This window comes from Phyllostomus hastatus, unplaced genomic scaffold, assembly GCF_019186645.2.
Source record: "Phyllostomus hastatus isolate PE091 unplaced genomic scaffold, TTU_PhHast_1.1 phas_scaffold_442, whole genome shotgun sequence".
In the NCBI taxonomy this organism is placed as follows: Eukaryota; Metazoa; Chordata; class Mammalia; order Chiroptera; family Phyllostomidae; genus Phyllostomus; species Phyllostomus hastatus.
Window position 1 is genome coordinate 6,408,878 of NW_025334030.1, and position 21,390 is coordinate 6,430,267.

Here is a 21,390-nt window from a genome sequence, read left to right on the forward strand (position 1 = left end):
TGCCTTATTCTCTCTTTTTGGGACTTCAGTTAAATGTTAGGCATTTTTATACAGATGAACATACATTTGTAATTCCTGTTCATCATTTCAGACACTTTTTCTCTGTCATTGGAATTGGATAACTTAATGAATGACTTAACTTCAAATACACTGACTTTCTTCAGCAATCTTCCATCTGTTTACCTCTTTGGCAAAGTTTTTCTTTCAGAGTTTATGTTTTTTAGTTCTAGAATTTCAACTTAGTTCATTTTTCTTTACTAAAATTTCCTATTCGTTCATTCATTAAAAACAATTTTCTTTTATACACTTGAGCATAGTTATAATTGCTGCTCTCAAGTCTTTGCTGATACCTCCAATATCTGGATCATGTTGAGTTGGTCTCCATTATCTGTTCTTGTCTGAGAGAGAGACAGAGAGAGAAAAATTGATTTGTTGTTCCACTTATTTATACATCCATTTGTTGAATCTTTTTAAAAAAATATATTTTATTGATTATGCTATCACAGTTGTCCCATTTTCCCCCTTCACTCCCTTCCACCCTGCACACCCCTTCCCACCCACAACCCCTCCCCCCCATTAGTTCATGTCCATGTGTCATACTTATAAGTTCTTGGCTTTCACATTTCCCATACTATCCTTACCCTCCCCCTATTTTCTACCTACCATCTGTGCTACTTATTCTCTGTACCTTTTCCCCCTCCTTCCTCTTCCCACTCCCCTGTTGCTAACCGACCATGTGACCTCCATTTCTATGATTCTGTTCCTCTTCTAGTTGTTTGCTTACTTTGTTTTTTTTTTTTTTTTTCATTTTTAGGTGTGGTTGTTAATTATTGTGAGTTTGCTGTCATTTTACTGTAGATGTTTTTTATCTTCTTTTTTCCTAAATAAGTCCCTTTAACATTTCATGTAATAAGGGCTTGGTGATGATGAACTCCTTTAACTTGACCTCATCTGAGAAGCACTTTATCTGCCCTTCCATTCTAAATGAAAGCTTTGCTGGATAGAGCAATCTTGAATGTATGTCCTTACCTTTTATGACTTTGAATACTTCTTTCCAGCCCCTTCTTACCTGTAGGGTCTCTTTTGAGAAATCAGCTGGCAGTCTTATGGGCACCCCTTTGTAGTAACTCTCTCCTTTTGTCTTGCTGCTTTTAAGATTCTGTCCTTATCTTTAATCCTGGGTAATATAATTATGTTGTGCCTTGGTGTGTTCCTCCTTGGGTCCAACTTCTTTGGGACTCTCTGAGCTTCCTGGACTTCCTGGAAGTCTATTTCCTCTGCCAGATCGGGGAAGTTCTCCTTTATTATTTGTTCAAATAAGTTTTCCACTTGTTGCTCTTCCTCTTCCCCTTCTGGTACCCCTATAATTCAGATGTTGGCACATTTAAAGATGTCCTGGAGGTTCCTAAGCCTCTCCTCATTTTTTTGAATTGTTTCTAAATTCTTTTCTGATTGGATGTTTCTTTCTTCCTTCTGCTCCATTCCATTGATTTGAAACTCAGTTTTCTTTCCATCACTATTGGTTCCATGTGTATTTTTCTTCATTTCACTTATTGTAGCCTTCATTTTTTCATCTAACTTGCAAACAAAATCAACTAATTCTGTGAGTATCCTGATCACCAGTGCTTTGAACTGTGCATCTGATAGCTTGGCTATCTCTTGGTCACTTAGTTGTATTTGCTGTGGAGCTTTGATCTGTTCTTCCGTTTGGGCCATTTTTTTTTTTTTTTTTTGTCTTGATGTGCCTGTTAGGTAGTGAGGGGCGGAGCCTTAGGTGTTCACCAGGGCGAGGCAACCCAGTTGCTGGGTTGTGATGCTATATGTGGGGCAGGGGTCTGAGAGGGAACAATGGTGCTTGCTCCTCTCTCTGCTGGATTTCAGTCACTTCCCTGCTTCCCCCAAGCAAACGGCCCTTCTGGTGCTGATTCCTGGGTGGGTGGGCTTGTGTACATCCTGGGACCCTGTGAGTCTCTCCAACGAACTCTCCTGTGAGGCTGGGAGTTTTGCCCACTGCTGCCTCAACCCCCTCAAGTGTTTTCAATCAGTGTTTTGAGGCTTTATTTCCCCGAGCTGGGACCCTGGGTTGTGCAGCCTGTCTTGCGCCCCAGTTTTGCCTCGTTTATCTGTGCACAAATGTGGTACTAGACGCACCACGCCCCTCTACAATCCACTGCCTCGCTGGGTCCACCTGCTGCTGCTTAGTGAGCCCAGGGTCTGCCAGCTGCCCTGCCACGACCCCTCTCCGCTGTGGCTGCCAGACTCTGCCCCTCCTACTGGTCTGAATGAATGTGTCTACCTTAACTCCTGGTTGTCAGACTTCCATAGAGTTCAATTTTCTGTTAGTATTGGTTGTTTTTTGTTTTTAAATTGTTGTCCTTATTTTCATTGTGTGAAGAGGCACAGTGTGTCTACCTACGTCTCCATCTTGGCTGGAAGTCCCTATTGCTCCATTTGTTGATTCTTTGTGTCCTGGCCAGGAATCGAACCCGCAATCTTGGTGTATCAGGATGACACTCTAACCTACTGAGCTACCTAACCAAGGCTATTATTTGTTTTTTGAGTATAGGTCAAGTTTTCCTGTTTCTTCTTATGTCTAGCAATGTATTTATTTACTTTTTTTGTATTTTGGATATACAATGTTATCCAATAAGAGATGCTGGGTCCCATTGTATTCCTCCAAAGTGTATTAGTGTTTGTTTCTTTCCCCTTCCTTCTTCCCTCTCCCCCTTCCTCCTTTCCTTTCTTTCTTCTTTTCTGTAGTCATCTTTGTTCAACTCAGTCTAAACTCTCTCCCACAGTGGACAGCTGCTGGAATCTCTGCTAAATACTTTAGCTTCAGCACAGCTCCTTAGAGTCTGCCCCTGTCCCCACTAGGTGAAGAGTGTAGGGTCCACCAGAGGTCAGGGCAGAGTTCACACTCAGAATTTGGGCTCTCCTTCGATGACTCTCCCTTTTCTGATATTTCCTCACATTCCAGCTGTTACGGTTAAGCCCAATTCTGATTCTGGTTTTTTAAGCCATTAAGGGAGTGATTTTCTATATGCCTTTTAGCTTCTCACAGTAGCCCTGACTGGGGCTGCCCATGAGACAGAAGTTGCAATTAGACAGCAACTCACCTCTCATGCTCCTCCCTTGTTGCCACTTGGCAGCTCCCTCTCATCTTCCTGCACATGGTGGTTCTCCAGTGCCTTTTATGTTTTGCCCAGCTTATCACTGTGTCTGGAAGGGTTGGTCTAATATTAATTTCTCTGCCATTACCAGAAGCTTCTCTCCTCATTCTTTTTAATCATAATCCTCTCATAATCAACATTAGATTCTACCTGACTGCATTTTTCCTTTGCATTCCAATGGGTCATATAGACTTCACCAAACCCACATACACACTCCACCTGCAGCAGCTTCTTCAGCCACCAGCTGAGTCACCCGGCAGATAGTTCCTGGCGAGACCACAGTGACCCCACAGAATCTCTCAGGTTCCCTTCCTAAGTGCTCACAAACTGAGTATTGACTAGTTTCAGGATTGTTGCTAGTGAACTATGCCAGCCTCATTAAGCTGAGGTTTCCAGAATTCACAGGAAATTTCCAGAATTCATCAGCAGCCTCCGGTCAGTCTGAAAGGTCAGCACCATGAAACCCAGATTTCCTGCTCTTAGCACTTATTTCCTCTTCGTCCCCCACCATGTCCACTCACTCACATTTTCATTATGAGAACACAGCTCTAAATCTAATCTCAGCAAGGAGGCAAAAGTGAAATAGAGATAAAATTGGACTATGGAGATGCTCAGACTACTGTATCTTCAAAATTAACAGAAAAATCACATTTTAAGTATTGCAACATATTTTCTGTTGTCGTTACCCTCGTTTGAAGCCTATGGGATTTAATGACTAAATTTTTTTAAAAATCTGTCTGTAAATTTAGAAAGTCTAGGCATATACAATCTTCCTCTTCATGAGCAAAGAAAACCCCTTGTTGCTGCTCTGACGTCCTTCCTTAGTTTCACTTCCAAACTTTGTTCTTCACTTTCCTCTCCCCACTCACATCTCACTGCCCTGTCATCAGACTCCAGTCCCCAGTTTCCTGATGATGGACGGTCTTCAGGGGTCAGGATGTCCAATAACATTTCTTTGTTGCCCCTCATCTGTCTTTGGTGACTGTCTTCCTTCTAGAAACTTTGTTCCTGCCCCTTTGTTAAAGAAATCAGCTCTGCACATCACGGAGTTGCACCGCCAGATCCTTTCCGACCACCCAGCTCTTCCCTCCCCCACTCCTGCTCCCCTCTCCCCGCTCAGTGTAGGCACTCCCTCCCTCAGCCCCAGCCACTCTCACCACAGCTCCCACGCGGGACCAGCCTTGGTCTAAGTGCTGTGTCCCGTGTGCCTAGCACAGCACCTGGCCCACAGCAGGCAAGTGATAGATACATACAGAAGCCTCTTCCTGTGTGGCTTTCCTCTCCCTCTGGTCTGCAAGCTCTGGGGCCGAGGGCAGGGGGACTCGGGGATGGGGGCGCAGCTTTGCTCTGCCCATTTACCATCCTTCCAAAAACCATGTCTAATCTTTATATCTTTATAATCTTTTATTTACTTTTAGTATCTTAGTTTTATCTGTCCAAAATAAGATTGCTCTAAGTTTTTATCATCCTTAAGAAATACTAAGATCTGATCATTACAAATTAAAAGCTCCTAGAAATTTTGGTCACATTCTGAATTGATATAAAATGTACCTTGTGGGTAAGCCTTAGAAGCCACATGAGCCCCTCTCCCTTCCCCCTTGTGCTTATGTATAGCCTCCCTACGGGTGAGTGGGCATAGCCAAGTGTGAGCAGGTGCAGACATGGCGTGGCAGGAATTGGCTGGTATAGCAGGTATGGGCAGGTGCAGGCAGGCATAGGAAGTATGGGCAGGTATAGCAGGTGTGGGCAGGTCAGGCATGTGTGGGCAGGCATAGCGGATGTAAGCATGCTGGTTTTGCTTCAGACCCCCCCCCCACCCTGAGACAGCTCTGTGTAGCACCCCCATGCTCCCACACATACTCCCACTGGCAGGACCAGAGGAAGTTCCACAGGAAGACACTGACAAGTTCCATAGTTTACCAGTCTCAGATCAAGGACCACACATACAAGAGTCAAATTAATCACAGGCCTAATTAACTGGGGTACACTGGATGCTTGGTCAGAATAAATTAAGACAAACCACGTACATGTTGCTGCCTGCCCGCCAACCAGACAAGCACATGCCCCAGAGCGCATGAGAAAGATGAAGACATGAGTCCCTCCTTCCCTTGGGGTCCCCCTGTGTACATCCAGATCAGGGAGCTCGGTCCCAGAGCACACACGGGTTCTTGTACACGGGCCGCTGCTCACTCCAGGCTCTCCAGGAGCTGGGTGTTCCTATCCCAGGGCCTCCCCTACAGGCCCACAGAGCCTGTTCAGCTGGTGGTTCTGATTGCAACTCACAGCACTAACCATCAGAGCCAGAGCCAGGCTGTCCTCGGACACCACCACTCCAGGAAATGCCCGAAGTCCCAGGTTGCACCCCGCCCCTCAGTTGAGAAGCAGGGACGGCTCTCCCCTGACCTCCAGGGGCAGGTGTTCAGGAGACTCTGCAGGGAAGGCACCGGTCCTTGGTCCTGACGTGAGCTGACCCGGTAATGGCTGTTCTGTGATGCAGGCCTACAAGTATCTGGAGGAGATGCGGAGACGCCTTCCTGCCACCAAGGTATCCTACTACGTGACCCAGCAGACCGTGGACGCCGTGCACCAGGGCCTGGGCATCCCTCCAGCACGCCTTGTGCCCGAGCAGACCCACCATGACAGCATGGAGGACCCCGAGGAGGTGATGGAGGAGGTTGAAAATGACCCCTGAGGAGCTGCTGCTGGGAAAGCTTTTTGGGAACTTTCTAGTCATTAAGAGCCTTTTTTGGGAAAAAAGAAACTTTTGTGTTTGAGTACATAGCTGTAGGGCCCAGGGCACAGGCTGATCTGTTTATAAGGAGAGGGTGCCGTCCCTTCTGCGTTCCTGCTCCTGTGGGGTGTGGTTCAGCCCCTTTACTGTCAAGGGAGTTGGCTCATTTTTCCCACGCCTTTCTCCACGTACAGACTGCAAAGCCTGAGTTTCTAGAACTCCACAAACTGAGGACGTTAGTATACTCACTGCCTCATCCCAGCACCCAAGTAGGTTGCTGACATTTTTCAGCAGGATTTTCATTCCTGACCACAGGGCCATTCCTGAGGGGACACGAGAGTGGCCGGTGGGTGGTTCTCTCTGTGAGGCAGCCTGTGCCCTTTCTGTCACGGCTCCCAGTGTGAGGGAAGAGCTGGCACCAATGTATAGTGAGGGCAGGTGACCTCGGGCGCCACCCACCAGCTGCTGAAACTCTTAATAAATTTTATTTCCTCAGAGGCCTGTGTCCCTTTCCTGCCCTGTCCTGCCCATGTTTTCATGTCTCCCCTCTGGAGGGCTCGTCTAGGCACTGAGGCCTCTGCCTGAGCAGTGGGAACCATAAGGCATGGGTTTGAGCACCTGCAGCTCCTTTTTATTCTTACTGTATTCTTTATTTTGTTTGTAACATTGCCTTAGGTGAGGAAAGGGGTTGAGGACACAACGCTAGGCCCACAGGGGCCCGGCAGCCCGCTGCTCTGCCCGTCTTGGCAGCTCCCACTGGGGCACATCTGGGCCCTGAGCAGCAGTGCCCTCCCCTTCCCCCCACAGCTGCCCACAGAGCCTGTCCTGAGTCCTTCCTCGGAACCCCCACCCCAGTGTTCAGGGTGTCCTGTTGTTGGGGGCAGCACCCAGAGGCCCTGGCGTGGACTTTTCAGCTGAGCACTCAGACCTCCTGAGCTATGGGCAGCAGTGCAGTGCGCCTTCCCACTCGCTCACTCAGTACCGGGTGCATGCCCCGCCCCACAGGTGGCTGCACCACCGGTCTGTGGGTCGGCCTGGCTCCTCAGGCCTTGGGCTCGGCCCTCCCGCTTTCCCTTCCTCCAGCAGGAACGGTAGCCAGGGACTAAGGAGAAGGCAGTGGAAGGAGCTTGTCTTTGAGTTTCTCCAGAAGCAGCAGGGCCTTCATGGCCAGTACCCTGCAGTCCTCATCTGGGTCCTTCTTGGCCTCATCTGCCAAAGACGAAAATGAAAACAGAACCCAGGCGGCATTACACAGTGCTGAGTGAGCCAGCCCTCTCCAGTTCTGTTCCCCTGAAGTCCCTCTGAAGGAGCCCCCACAGGGGCCTGGCACGGCCAGGTACCCTGGGCTTCAGGCCTGTGGGCCCATCACCCTCTTGCTAAGGTCCCCGGTGAGAGAAACACCTTAGAGGCCAGCAAAGGGCCCTTGACCGCGTCCCTGCACAAGGGCGATGCTCCCTTCCACCAGGAACCCCAGCGACGCCCCTGAGAGGAGTGAACACGCGTCCCTCCAAAGAGTCACTCCAAGGCTGCGGCCTTCACCCCAGGGAAGCAGCCCAGAACAATGGAGCCCATCCTGGGATGAGGGAGGCTGGATGCCTCGTGCCTGCAACCCTGGGAAAGACCAGCATCGCCTAGAACCATCCTGACACATGTAACATTAGACGTAATCAGAGAAACCCACACACCGACCAGCAGGGCAAAAGACACGGGGGACAAGTGGACTGGAGGAGCTGGGGACACAGGACAGGTCCTTGGTGGGACCCGGGATCCGGCAGAGAGAAAGAAAAGGCTGTCACTGCACCCCTGGGCCTTCCAGCGTGGCCACAGATGAAACGGCCCAGTCCCAGCCGTGAGCCCAGGGGAGCAGTGGGCGTGCTGGCTCCGCAGGCTACGGGTGGAGGCTGCACTGCTCACAGCAGATGCTCTAAAAAGAACACGTAGGTGAGGGAGACGGAGACAACACATGGCAAAGTGCGAACAGGGAATCCAGTGAGCATACAGAGTGCTCGCTTTATGGGTCTTGTAACCTTTCTGAAGAGTTGGAATTTTCCAGAATGAATACAGATGCCATCTCCCACAGCAGGGCACCTTCTCTCAGGTCCCTTGGTGGGACTCCCCAAAGTGACCCCAACAGCCGTGTTCCCATCCCCACACTGGGGGACACTTAGTATGCAGACAAGGAGGGACACAACACTCACACTGGGCTGTGGGCCGGGACGCGCCCAGCTCTAGGCATCTCCACGATGTCCCACGCCCCTGACGGCCACTAGAACCCTCAGCTGCAGCAGCCTCCCACCCGCCTCGCTGCCGCGGCCTGAGGCTGCGTCCTCACCTGCCAACCAAGACCGGGCCTCCAGCAGCTCGTCGGGCAGGTCTGCCAACAGCCGCTCAGCTGGAACGCTGAGCAGAACGGAGGAGACGGCGAACAGCAGGCCCCGGCGCACGTAGCTGCTGGGCAAGGTGGCGGGCTGAGCCTCGGAGAGCCACAGTCTAGCTAGGGAGACCTGATTTTCCTCTGAGCACGGCAGCCACGCAGCAACAAAAGCACACCTGGCCTGCCTAACCCCCTCCTTCTTAGTGCCAGGAAAAGCCACCAATGGTGTCCCAATATCCACTCTCTAAGATTCACATCCCCCTTCCCCACACTATGTCCACACGGGACCACTGCCCTCAGCCCACTGGCCACTCACGTGTCACCATGGAGGCGAAGAGCCCACACGAACTCCAGCAGAGCCTTGCCCATTGGCACAGCCACCTGAAACAACAGGGGCCAGTGGGCAGGAGTCCCAGCGCCCAGCAGTCCCCACCTGGGACACTTTCCTCAGGTCCAAACATTCCTGTCCCCAGGGCCAAAGGTGAGGACTACAGGCAGGACAAACCACAGGTGGACACTGCATGCAAAGTGGGGGCCATAAGCAGCCATCTCCCAGCTCACCGTGGTATTCACAGCCAGGTACATCAGAACCCCTAAGGTGTGGGCCAGTCTTCCAAGAACCAATTGGTCATCTCCCAAAAGGTCAAAGGTCACCAGTGGCCTACAAAACAGGATCAAGCGAATCAAGCGAACAGTGCAGATCTGGCATTCAGCCAACTCCTAGGCCACCAACGGACATCCCTGCGCCCAGATGCTGCTCCTCAGTGCCCATCCCCGTGTGGCACCCAGAGCCCTAAGGAGGTGTTGGAAAGGTACCCACTCTGCAAGGCTGCCTGGCACAAACCAGAACCTGGGTCAGAAGGAGGGGCCGTGGCACGTGAGGGAAGCAAGGCCGGCCCCTGCAGGGCCACACCCAGCAAAGGCGGCAGCCCCCTGCCCTGCCTCTGAAGGGAAGGGCTCCAGCCCCTGGCCCTCTCCACCATCATCAGGGCATCCCACCCCGTGTGGTGGGGGGTGAGGAGATGTCACTAGCCCACTCAGGCTAGGGCTGGACACAAAGGCAATGACAGAGGAGGGGTGGGCAGAGCACCTGCAGTGTCGAGGCACCACAGCCAGACTCTGGCCCCACCACAAACCTGACATCTGTGACAGAAAACGTGACACTTAATGCCCTCACCCTGTCACGTTAATCTCAGCCATGAACAACCACAGCTGAAGTCGTCATCCTCCTGCCGCCCAAAGCCCCCATTCAGACCCCACCCAGGGAAGCCTCCTGCCCTCGAAGGCATCCAGGGCTCATGTTCCCCAAAGCGCAGGCTTCCCACTCACCTGTCGAAACCCTGAATGAGGGGGAAGAAGAAGTAGCCAGCCACTGAGTTGAATTCGTTGGGGCCGCCAGCCGGTGCCTGCCTGGGAGAGCCCTGCCAAACACACAGAGCTCATGGGGTGCCGTGCCGGGCCGGAGCGCAGCTTCTCTCCCCGTGAAGGACATTCTCATGGGCGCCATGGGAGGGTAAGCAGCCCCCGGACCCCACCGGCTGGGTGCCAGTAGCACCCATCCCTGTGACAACCAAGAATGTCTCCAGCATGGTCAAAGGTCCCTGGGGGCAAGGTCAGTCCTAGCCTAGCCAGGACCCCTGACAACACAGCCCACACCGGGTCATCTGCTGTTGATGACAATTCTTGGGGCTTTTTTTCCACACCAATTCTGTATTCATTTCTTAGAACCAGTTCACATTGATGCCCTACAGCACATCACACCACTGAGTTTGCGCCAGAAACTCTTGCCTTCACAGAACGCCAGCACTGGAGCTGCCCCCTCCACACGGACAGGGCCTGGAGGCAGCCGCCCACGTAGCCAGCCTGCCCCAGTCCCCACCCAGGAGGACCTGATCAGTCCTGGCTGACCTTCGAGAAGCGCCGGGTCTTCCTTCTGACCCTCTCATCCACCACTGCGCGCCAGGTGGGAGCCACGGCGCAGCTAGGCTGGCAGGCAGGGCCCAGGGAGCCACACTGCAGGGCCCGCCCGAGGCGCCCAGGCCGAGACAGCTCCTGGGCTGCCAGAGTCAGGACCTGGAGGAGATAAAGACCCAGGGCAGCCACCGTCAATCTGGGAAATGATAATGTTCTCTAGTTTAAGGTAAACTGAGTGTCCCATCCGCGCCAGCAGCTCTTGCTGTCTTCGAGAGGGAGGTTCGGGGAACCACACGGTAGGTTCCAAGCATCTCAGTGTTGCTTCGTTTGGTGGAGGGACAAGAGGGAAAGGTGGGCATGCTTCCTGGTGACCAGCCAGCACCTCCTTCCCCTTGCCTGGGCCACTGCTCTTCCCAAAGCTCGTCCGACCCTACCCCCTGCCTCATAGGGAAAGTTCATGCAGGCTGCACGTGCACGTGCCTGAAAACGTACAAGAAGCTGGACCTAGGTAGCCGCAAGTATGACATCCCTTATGGGAAGCACCCCGACAGGCAAATCCAGAGAACAAGGGCGGACTGGTGGTTCAAGAGCTTGGGGAGGGGAGTGAGTGCTCGCGGGCTGTCTTCTCAGGGTGCTGCAAGATCTTCTGACAGTAGACAGATGTGACGGTCACACAACATCATGAATGTGTCACACGCCACTGAGTCACAACCACTAAAATGGTGAATTTTTTCTGTGTTCTCTTGGTCTTTGCTTTAATCTAGTAGAACACACCTAACATTGCACCATCTTAAACACTGTTAGGTGCACAGCTCAGTGACGTTAAGCGCATTCACACTGCTGTGCAGCCATCACCACCGCCATCTCCGGGACACCTGCAGCTTCCCCAAGCGACCCTCTGCCCCAGCCCGTGGCACCACCATCCTACTCTGTCTCTAACAGTGCAGCCCCTCTAGGGGCCTCATGTAAGTGGGATCACATGGTACTTGTCTTTCTGTGTCTGGCTCACTTCACTAAGCATAACATTCTCCACACTCATCCACATTGTCGCAGGTGTCAGAATTCCCTTTCCTTTTACTGGACAGATGTTGGTCCCAATGACAAGGTATTCAGGAGGCCTCTGGTCCTGCCCACATAGATTTTAGCAAACATCTGCTCCCTGGCTTTGTGCCAGGCCTGGCCCCTTCCCTACTGGGGCAACTGGGCTTCACACACAGGACAAGGACCCCAGGTCACTCACGTCCAGGATGTCCATGCGCTGCCTGAGGCTGTAGTTGACAGCGTAGAACTGTGAGGTCAGATACTCTGCCACCTAAGCCAGGCAGATGAAAGGTCGATGGGTCACAACCCTGCAGGTAGGGCCCAACACAGACACAAACCGAGGGGTGTGACCTTGGCATCCCAGAGCCACCGGGACTTACCCGGGCTGGGTCTGTGACTATGACAGCCACTAGGGCTCTCTGGCGCAGCCCCTCGAATCCCACAACACTCGTCTTCTCCTCCAGGTGCAGAAGAACCTTGGCCAGCTCCACGCTCACCTGCACACAGTGGTCAGGGTACCTTCAGCCCCCAGCCCTGCCCCAGGCCCCCCGCCATCCTTAGGTTTCTTTACAATGGAAGGGACACATGTCAGAGAGCCCGGGACTCCAGCAGACTCCAAATACAGGCCTCCTAAGGGGACACAGAGCCACCACAGCATATAACATGAGTCAGACCAGGATCCTTCAGGCCCGACGTTCTTCCCAGGACATCGCCCACCCAGGCTGCCCGTGAACCAGGCAGCCCAGCCCCTCTACCTGCTCACCTCCCGAGTGGCAGCTGGGCTCCTGAAGACCAGCCCCTCCAGGGCCCGCAGGGCCGCCTCCCAGTACTCCCAGTCCTCCGACGTGGTTAGGGCTGCAAAGAGCCCAGACAGGCCTCCATCAATCCTAGGCCCTGACCTTGACCACAGCAGAGCTGGCAGCCAGGGCCTGGGCCCTGAGCAGAAGGCAAGTGAACCCCCAGAATATGAACGGGTCCCACAGCCCAGCTGCCCCAGGGCGGGGCTGTGCTCAGGGCTGAGGCCTCACGACAGGGTGCTCGGCAGCTGTCCCGGCCGAGTGCAGAGGCTCACCTTCGATGCAGTCCCGGACATACTTGGGCGCCTTGCTGCTCTTCAGCTCTTGGTCCCCCGACATGTCGTAGGGGACAAACTCATCATCGCTGTGGAACACAGACATGAGGAGACTGCTGGTCACCCAGGAGCAGACAACAGGCAGGGAGGGAGCTCCTGAGAGCAAGGTCGCACGCCCTCTACAACCAGGACAAGCTCCTGAGTCACCAAAATTCACCTCCCAGTCCCTGAAGCTTCAGGAACGGCTGACAGGCTGAGGCTGCACTGCAGCTGAGCCCTGTGTGTTGGCTTTCACGTTGGAAGAAAGACTGGAGAGAGCTCGGGGCCAGCTCGGTGCTGTAGGCTGACCATCACCTTTGAGTTCATCTCAGGGGCTCTGACACCCGCCGTGCAGGACTGACCGAGGCCTCGGTGCCCTCCCACCCGAGACCTCCGCCCTACCTGTCAAGCTCAGATTCACAGCCCTCTGGCCGGACTGGGGGGACGCCGCTGTCTAGAGTCTGTTTGTCAGGGGTCTCTGCAGCAACAGACGGGCTTTTGGGAAACAAGGAGGAGCCCTTCAGGAAACCCTCACAAGGTTCTGGTCCCAAACATATGCTTCCCAAGGGAACACTCCATCCACCCCACCCTCGTCTTCTTAGCTTCTGTCTCAGCAACACAAGTCCAGGATGGCAAGAGAGAATCTAACACGCATGCAGGAAACGCCCCCACCTGGCTAACCATACCCAGAGCTCAGGGTGGGGACACCTCACCCTGCCTCCAAGGGGCTGTCAGCAGCAGGTTGGGGCGTGGCCAAGGCCCGCATCTCGCAGCTCAGTTCATCCTCTTCATACTGCAACTCGAAAGACCTGGGGTCAGCTGGGGCATGACAGCAGGGGCATTGGAGCCAGGGCCCCTCAGGGCCTTCCCACGGCAGCCCCAGTCTGTACACCTCCAGCCTCTGATAGCCAGAGCCTTTTGAGAGCAACTTTCTAGGCATCTACCTTGGCAGAAGGCAGCGCTGGGTGTGCTGAAGGGCCCCGCCCCTCCTGAGGGGTCTGAGAATCCCCTGGGATACAGCAAACGTGGCAATGCCCCCGAGGACATCCCAGAGGGCGCCGAAGATAGTGAGGAGGGGATCCCTAGCCTGGTGTAAGAGTTAAACATCCAGGGACACACTTGGGGGACCTGCTTGAGCACAGCTGAGGGGCTCTGCCTCCACTCCCCTCTGAGCCATGAACCCTCAGCAGGGCTGCCGAGGCCAACTCAACACCAGCAGAGAGATGCTCCATGACCACAGACCCAGGAAGGTGAGGTGACATCAGGGCCAGAGAGACAGCAGCTTGGGGAGACCACGTGGGCACAGCTCTTGCTCACCTGGAACTTCAGGGCAGGGCCCTCAGGGTGGATCCGGGCACTAACCACCTCAGCCACAACCATGCCCAGGCGGCGCACAGCAGGCTGACTGCTGTCCAGGTGGCACTGCACTCCTGCCATTAGACTGGCCAGCAACTCTGGAAGCACCAACATATGCACACTGAGCACTCGCGTGAGGAGCAGGGGCTGAGGTCGGGGTGCCCGCACTACCTGCTCACCATCTCGGCTGTCCTGGAGCTCCGTGTCCTTCAGGTGCATCAGGCAGATGAGGATGGCCTTGCTGACGTAGTGCTGCTGCGGCAGGGGGGTGTGGCGGACGGCGCTGCTGCTGCCCCACATCTCTAGGAGCTCCTTCAGGACCTGGTGGGCAACACAGCCCTGGCCTGCTCAGACCGCCCCACCCGCCTCCCTGCATCGCAGGCAGGAAGGCGCTCACTCCCTGTCCCACCAGAAGGTGGTCCTGGGACACTGCAGGGACTGAGGGCCAGACAGGACTGACCTTTACAAGGAGCGGACGCCGTTGGCTATCCAGGGCCAGGTACCCCAGCAGGCTCTGCAGCATAGGCGTCTGCAAGAGAAGCCAGGCATCTCCTCACTGTCTGCCGGGCAGATGCTGCCCACCTGCCTGGCCAGGGCAGCCAAGCAAGCCAAGGGCTGTCTGCCCAGGAGCCCTGCCATGGGAACAGGTCTGGCTGAAGGACAATGATGTTTCCCAGGCAACTGAATACTGCTGCAGCTACACTAGCTACAGTCATTTCTCTGGGACCTGAGGCAGCTCTGGGCCCACACCCTTGCTGGCACTCTCACCGTGTATCTGTACTGCAGGAACAGAAGCTTTTGGGTCATCACAAACTGGGCCTTCTTACTCTTCATCACCAGGTTCCCCAGTAGTCGAGAGAGGACTTCAGGCCTGGGAGGCACAGTTGAGGGGAGAGGGAATCTCAACATATCAGACTGGATCCAGGGCTCCGCACTAACCATGAGGAGCCCAGGTGAGCATTTCAGCTCTGAGTGGGTCCTGATCCTTCCTCTTCCCGATAAACGTGGAGACCAGGGAGAGCCCAGCACCTCAATGCAAGAGAACATCACTTCCCTTCTCTGACTACATCCGGGATTAAGTACTTCACCTAGAGCAGGGGTGGCCAGCCTTTCCTGTGAAGGGCCAGAAACCGACTACATACAAAGGGATGGCAGGAAAATGTCATCTGGATCCCCACTGCCTACCTTCTTGCAGCAAAAGAATGCCTTGCTTCTTACCCAGGGGCAGCCTCTACAAGCCCTGTCAGCACAGCCTCCAAGGCCCGGTCGGGCACGCATTCCACCAGGTGCCAGCAGACCCGTTGCCAGAGGCAGCTGCCCTGGGTGAGTGCCGTCAGCCTGGGCACCAGCACGCCCAGGATCTCCTCTGAGGGAAAGCAAACGGAGGGGGCCCTGAGCCCAGGATCTCAGGGTTGTGGGGCGTCCAGTGTCTGCAGCCCACACGCCCACCACTTGCACAGCCAAGGCCCCACCAAGGAGCCTGGACAGCTGACATCAGCCCACCCATGGCCAGGCCCGGGCAAGGGGACCATTGCTGTTTCAGGACACATAGCAACCCACCCTCCGCCAGGGACCCATGCTGCCCACCTCCTCCCAGGACAGCCATTGGGAGGGCGGGGAGAAGGCCAGGACATGCTGTGGCTCCTCTCCAGACAGGAGACACTCACTCTGCCTCCCGTAGACACAGGCTTTCCCGAGAACCTGAGACACGAAGGAGACAGAACAGTCCGAGCCGCCTGGGACAGGAAGGAAACCGAGATGTTAAAGGAGGGCAGTGTTGAGGCTGTCAAAGAACCTCAGATGAGCGGGGACAAACCTCATTCCTGGGCAGGTGGACTCCCAGTTGTACAAATGCCAACTTATTCAATCTAATTGAACCATAATCTAAATAGGATCGTTTCTAACCAGAAGAGCCAACAACAACAACTGTTTACTCATAGCCCTGGCCGTGTGGCTCAGCTGGCTGGAGTGCCGTCCCCCACACCAAAAGGACGCAAGCTCGATCCCCAAGTCAGGGCACATACAGGTGGCAACCAATCGATGTTTCTCTCTCACACTGATGTCTGTCTGCCTATCTGTCCCTCAAAATCAATAAAACACATATGTGTATGTGTGCACACACATACATACACACACATATATGCATATATATTAAACAATATATATACAATACAATATATATACAAGAATACACATATTTTCACACATACATATGAGTGTGTAAAAAAGGTGTTACACATGTTCACCCACTTAATCATCATAACGATCCCCTGAAGTAGGAACAAGTATGACAGTGCCCGGAGAAGAGCTCCGAGAGGGATCTGGCCAAGGCGGTCAGCTACTCATAGGAGGTGGGGCTCTGAGCCACCCGCAGGAAGGAAGGGAGGGAAGGAGGACACAGGAGCAAGGAGAGGGTACTCGCGCCAGCAGCAGAGCAGGGTGAAGGAGCCAACTGGGACGCAGACAGGACCCGTGCGCACTGGGAATGATGGAATGTGGCGTCTGCGGTCTGAAGAAGGGGAGCCAGCCGGCCACCGCACAGTGAGGCAGACTCCATGCACGCTAGATGCCTGTGGAACAACCTAGCGGTATCACCCAGCAAAAAGCAGCGGGTGGGGCTGGAAGCCCTGGCGAGATAAATGCAGGCGCCTCACCTCGCTGTGGGTCTCTCCTCCTAGACAGTGACAGTGCCTCCCTTGTGGAGGGTCCCGGGACCCCACAAAACAGCAGGTCGGAAGGGCCTGAGCAGCGCCCAACTTGGCACGAGCTTCACAACTTCAGCTGCGGGAGCACTGAACACTCCCAGGCAAGACACTTGCCCCCACGACTGACACTTCAGACTGTGTGATGAGAGGGCGAGCAAGAAGCCACTCCCACAGCGCCCCTCCAGGCACCCAAATGCCCAGTAACAAAGACACTGAGACAGACCCAAGCCAACAAGGACAAGCATACTCTTGCCAACAGCCAAGTGAGATGAACCTCGGCACACTAAGAATTCCGCTTTTCAGACTGGGGACATCCGCTGATACTGAGTAAGGGCCCAGCAGTGAGCAGCGCCACCTGGCTGATTTCGCCGGTATCCACCCAAGAACTGAAGAATCAAACAAAAGTCAGCTGCATTTTCAAGGTCAATAGCAGAGAAGTGGGTGAAACTATCGTTTCAGTCAAATACCACCCAAACGGGAGACAACTTCTGACCTACCAAGGGCACCCTCCAGAGACTGCAAAACGCACTAAGGCCAGGGAGGGAAGGAGGGGATGGCAGCCTGAAGAAATGATTGGAAGAGGACACTTGGAGGGGCCCTCACCTCGTAGAGAGTCCACGACCGCCTGCAGCACCCGCATGGCCTCCTCCCCAAGCAGAGGAAAGTAGTTCTGAGGGAAGAACTCAGCCAGGTTCTCATGTTGCAGACAGTTGCCCAGGCGGTCGGGCAAGCCCACCACCTTGATTAGGAGCGTCTCCTGGAGCAGAGGAAAGGCCAGGTCCGTCTGCTGCCGACACTGCCCCTCCAGGACAGCAGCCATCCTGCCCTCGCTCAGGAACTGGGCCAGCAGCCGCGCCATCTTCATCAGACGGAAACTGGGACTGAACCAAGAGCAGGTGTGATGGGCAGAGCCCCAACCCCTCCATCCTTAGCATCCTTAGCCAAAGGTGTTGTAACATCATTGTTAAACAAGTAACCTGCCCTGGCTGGTGTGCTCAGTGGATTGAGTGCTGGCCTGCGAACCAAAGGGTCCCTTCCCCTCTCTAAAAATAAATAAATCTTTAATAAAATAACTTAATCTCAACAACTTAATTGGCCCTTTCACCCCCCCATATACATTGAAAGAAAGGGTACTTAAATCTCACTATGAAGTGGAACACCAGTACCTGCTGAGCCCTGGGTAGCCTCCTGCCCTGGAACCACGCCGGACACCACCGCCCTCTTCTGGCACCACCTCTTCACATGGTGCTCGCTTTTTTCAGCAATGGCTGAAAACCCTGCTTTCCCACAAGGCGTCCTCACGAGGACTGTGCTACGCTCTGATGTGGAATCTGGGAACCCCTCCAAGCGAGGGGTCCCTTGCTGTGGTGTCTGGATGCCTCACTGCAGAGCTGGGAGCCACAGGGTGAAGGAGAGCGCCAAGAGGATGGTGATGAACTTCCACGCGTGTCACCTCCGTCTGGAGCTAACCCACTGCCTCAGCCACAGGGACTCAAACACTCTTACTTCCTCCCTTCACCTGCCCACACATCAGGGGCAGGACAGAGAGCAAGGGCCCTCCCATTTCAAAGATTAACACAAACTGCTTTTACTTTTCAGGTGCCCTGCCATTGGTTCACAATCTCTCAGGCCATGCCTATGCTTTGGATGTGACAAGCAACCCCATGTTCAGACTCAGCCCCACTCACCCAGCAACGCCCTCAAGAGCCTCCATCAGCACCAGGAAGGCTTGGTCAGCGGGGCCCTCCAGGAAGAAGCTGGCCCACAACTCCTCCAACTGGCCATTGGGCAGCAGCTCCAGCCAGTGAGGGCTCAGCTTGCCAACAAGACATCGGAGAATGGCAGAAAAGTGGAGCCTGGCAAACTCTTCCCGCTCCTCAGGGAGGGCTGGGTTCTCCGTTCCTCCAAGATATCGCTTCAGAGACCGCAGGGTGGAAAAGATGTAGCCACCATCCTCAGAAGATGAAAGGGTGTGAACAGCCTCCAGGACGGTGAGTCGAACCGAAGAGAGCCCTGGATCCATCCTGTTCACGGGAAAGGGCGTGAGAAGTGCGTGGAGCAGTGGATGTCCACATGGAACCCAGTCTTGGATAGGGAAGCATTTTTCATGTCCTCTCAGATACCGCCCCCAGGCCCTCGCCTGCTGTCACCCAGCGGTATCCTTCCCCACCCACATCTTACACTGTTTCCACCAAGAAACAGTGTAAGGTCCTTTTTAGGACCTGAGGCCCTCTATGACACCCTCTACAGTAGGGTGGCAACCTGTCCAGGGACACATGCCTGTAACCTGAAACATCTTTAGTTGTCACAGCTAAAGACAGTAGGGGTCAGGGATGCTGGTAAACCTTCCACATGCTTAAGACAGCCCCCGCAACAGAGGATTATCCAAACCAAATGTCAACAGTGCAGAGGCTGGGAGACCATGGTCTAGAAGCACCCGGCCACGCACTTCCAATTCCCTGGTGCACCATCCATCTGTGATTCACCTTACCAAACCCCCTCCCTCCCCCAAAACCGTAATCATCTATACGTAGTATTTATCTCGGGTCGGGCGCCTCTGCAGGGCTAAGTAACATTAAGTAGGCACCAGTTTGTCACCAGTGCACCCAGCCTCTTGATAAGGCTGTATTAGGGACCCAAGAGTGTTCTCAAGAGCCGGGTGGCTCCCGACCCTGCCTGGTCTACGCGGTGTGCATGCCAGCTAACAGGACAGCGATCGGTCCGTCCCACGCCCTTACTAAACGTGCGCACGAAGCCCACCTCGTGGCGTGATAGGAGGGGACCCCGGGAGATGGGAGGGGGTCTCGGGACTGCAGGACGGCGCCCGCGAGGAAGGCTGGGGTCTCGGCGAGGTGCGCAACCGCTCCGTCCTGGGAGTGGCCGCAAGCCCGCCAGGACGCCGCTCCGTCGCTGTGAACCCGCCGCCGATTCGCTGTGGCCGCCAAGGCTCAGCTCCACACCCGGCTCACAGCGCGCGGCCGCGGAGCACGAGCTCCCGGGTCCAGACCGAGTTGCCGCTGACTTTCTTTGAGCCTTGGGGCCCACTGACCAATCCTAATGGATCTTGGTGAGAAGCCAGTGAGCCGGAAGAGGCACTGAGCGGACGGCCGCATCTGCGCCTGCGCCTGTCGTCGACGGAGCCTGCGCGGAACTGGGGGGGGCGGGGGAATAAGGCCTGTGGGGGCGTGGTCTCTGTGGGCGGGGCTGCGCTCCCCAAATTGGTTTAAATCATCAGGCTTCTCAGCAAGCGGCTGGGCGGCTTTTCTTGTACCTCCGTGTGCGAGTTTTCTGGCGTGATCTCCAGCCCTCCGTCAGTTCCGGAGATCCAGTTCTCTCTTGGGCGCCACGGTGCGCGCCTCCACAATTCCTGCTTGAGCACCGACCATGTGTCCAGCCTCGCTCCCCATCCAGCATCGCCATCCTGGAGGCAAGGCTCTGCTCTCCAGGAGCCACGACCCTTATAGGAAAACGCACTGTAGACAAAGAAGCAATAACAACGGGACGGTTGCGGGGATTCATGAATGTAGCGGTGTAAATGAGACAGGGTCCTGGAATAGGAGCTGCACGTTCAGCATGTGACCACCGGCCACAGGTGGCTGTGGAAATTAGCTGAATTCAAATAAAACTCACAAGTCGGTTCCTTCGTCGCACCAGCAATTTTTCAAGAGCTCGATAGCCACCTATAGCCAGTGGCTGCCATAATGCACGGCCCATCTAGATATGGTACCTTCTTGGCAGAAGCTCCTATGGGCGCCATCGGGGAGTGATCTGGGAAGACCTCACAGAGAGGTGTCATTTTAGCCTAGATGGTCTTCGTGGAGAAATCTGGGAAACGTTTTATTCATTCAACATTGTTAATTAAATGCCTGCTGCGTGCAGCAAGCATTCTTCCAGGAAAGAGGATGAAGCAGATGAAGTCCCTTCTCACACAGCAGGGAGGTAACTGGTGTACCTGAGCAATATGTCAAATGGCAAATACTGATACAGAAAATTAGGCGGAGTAAGAAAATGAGTAACTAAGGACATTCTCATTTTAAAACGTCCACACTGGGTGCAGTTGGGAGAATGGACGGTAGGGAGCAACCTCGGAGGCAGGGAGCCCAGCTGGGTGGCTGTTGTAAGACAGGTGGGGGCCAGGTGGTGAAAACTGGTTGAGCTGGGATGTTTCTGTGGAGTAGAACTGATGGATTGGATGTGGGGTGTGACAGGGAGGGAGGAGTCGAGGATGATGCCTTCCTGGGACTCTGGGAATTCCTCCCAGTCCACTTCTGGATGAGACCCCTCACTCTCCACCTCCTCCTACAGCTACTGCAATTATCTTTTATTTCCCTATTTTTCTGTTGATTCAATAACTTCTCACAAAACAGTGCACAGAAGATCAACTTCTTAAGCCTTTACACATCTGAAAAATGCCTTTATTCTTTGCTTCAGGTCAATTTACGTTTGAGCCTGTTGCACAATTCTAAATGAAAACCATTTTCACTCAGAAATGTTAAGGTTTACTCCTCTGCCTTTGCCAGCCAGCACTGCTGCTGAGATGGCCAACAGTTCTCTGGGGAGAGTCTTAACCCTGCCCATGTGACCAGGTTTTCTCTCTGGACACTTTTGAGATCTCCTCCTCAGAAGAGGTGCTCTGGCACTTGATGAAAGGAGCCTTGGGGTCAGCCGCTATTTCCTTGACTCAGTGCTCTTCGGCACGTGGTCTTGGAAATAACGGATGCCCTTGTCTGCGACACCTTCCTGGATAGTCTTCCTAACAATTCCTTCCACCTGTTTTCTTTAGTTTCACTCCTGAGGTTTATTTTTGTTGGATTGATCTCAAGTGTTATGTTTTTCCTCTTCTTTTCCATCTCTTTGTCTCTTTGCCCTACTTTCTGGGCAGTTGCTTTAACTTTGCCTTTCAGCCGTTAGTTGAGGGGAAAACCATAGTTTTTCAAGAGCAACCTCTCCCTTTTTGATTATTCCATTCTGTGTAGCGGCCATTTCTT

The 21,390-nt window shown here is 54.1% G+C and overlaps 2 protein-coding genes across 3 annotated transcripts in view; one reads left to right on the top strand and one right to left on the bottom strand.

Moving 5' to 3' along the window:
• Positions 1–6,398, top strand: part of IFT140 (intraflagellar transport 140) — a 98,025-nt gene extending 91,627 nt beyond the window's left edge. For both annotated transcript variants that reach the window (XM_045820917.1, XM_045820918.1), the window contains exon 30: positions 5,668–6,398. In XM_045820917.1, coding sequence (XP_045676873.1) covers positions 5,668–5,862 — 195 coding nt within the window. In that variant the 3' untranslated portion in view covers positions 5,863–6,398. The remainder of the gene's footprint in view (positions 1–5,667) is intronic.
• Positions 5,890–19,514, bottom strand: TELO2 (telomere maintenance 2). Its single transcript, XM_045820919.1, has 21 exons — positions 19,163–19,514; positions 18,091–18,426; positions 17,006–17,283; positions 15,365–15,433; positions 14,916–15,063; positions 14,466–14,568; positions 14,158–14,226; positions 13,877–14,018; positions 13,659–13,795; positions 13,055–13,134; positions 12,744–12,836; positions 12,303–12,391; positions 11,994–12,085; positions 11,611–11,727; positions 11,430–11,501; positions 10,184–10,348; positions 9,605–9,696; positions 8,837–8,936; positions 8,592–8,656; positions 8,234–8,349; positions 5,890–7,110 (listed from the first exon to the last, which is right to left on the bottom strand). Exons 2-21 carry the CDS (start codon positions 18,423–18,425, stop codon positions 7,004–7,006), a joined length of 2,469 nt encoding a protein of 822 aa, XP_045676875.1. The 5' UTR covers position 18,426; positions 19,163–19,514; the 3' UTR covers positions 5,890–7,003.
• Between the last annotated feature and the right edge of the window lie 1,876 nt (positions 19,515–21,390).

What these genes read in the sequence shown, in the direction of transcription:
- TELO2 (XM_045820919.1), bottom strand. Translation starts at nt 18,425, where the DNA reads ATGGATCCAGGGCTCTCTTCGGTTCGACTCACCGTCCTGGAGGCTGTT. An exon ending in GCTCCAGGACAGCCGAGATG is followed by an intron (nt 13,796 to 13,876) that starts GTGAGCAGGTAG and finishes TGGTGCTTCCAG; the next exon opens with AGTTGCTGGCCAGTCTAATG. An exon ending in GGCCCGGTCTTGGTTGGCAG is followed by an intron (nt 7,111 to 8,233) that starts GTGAGGACGCAG and finishes CGTCTTTGGCAG; the next exon opens with ATGAGGCCAAGAAGGACCCA.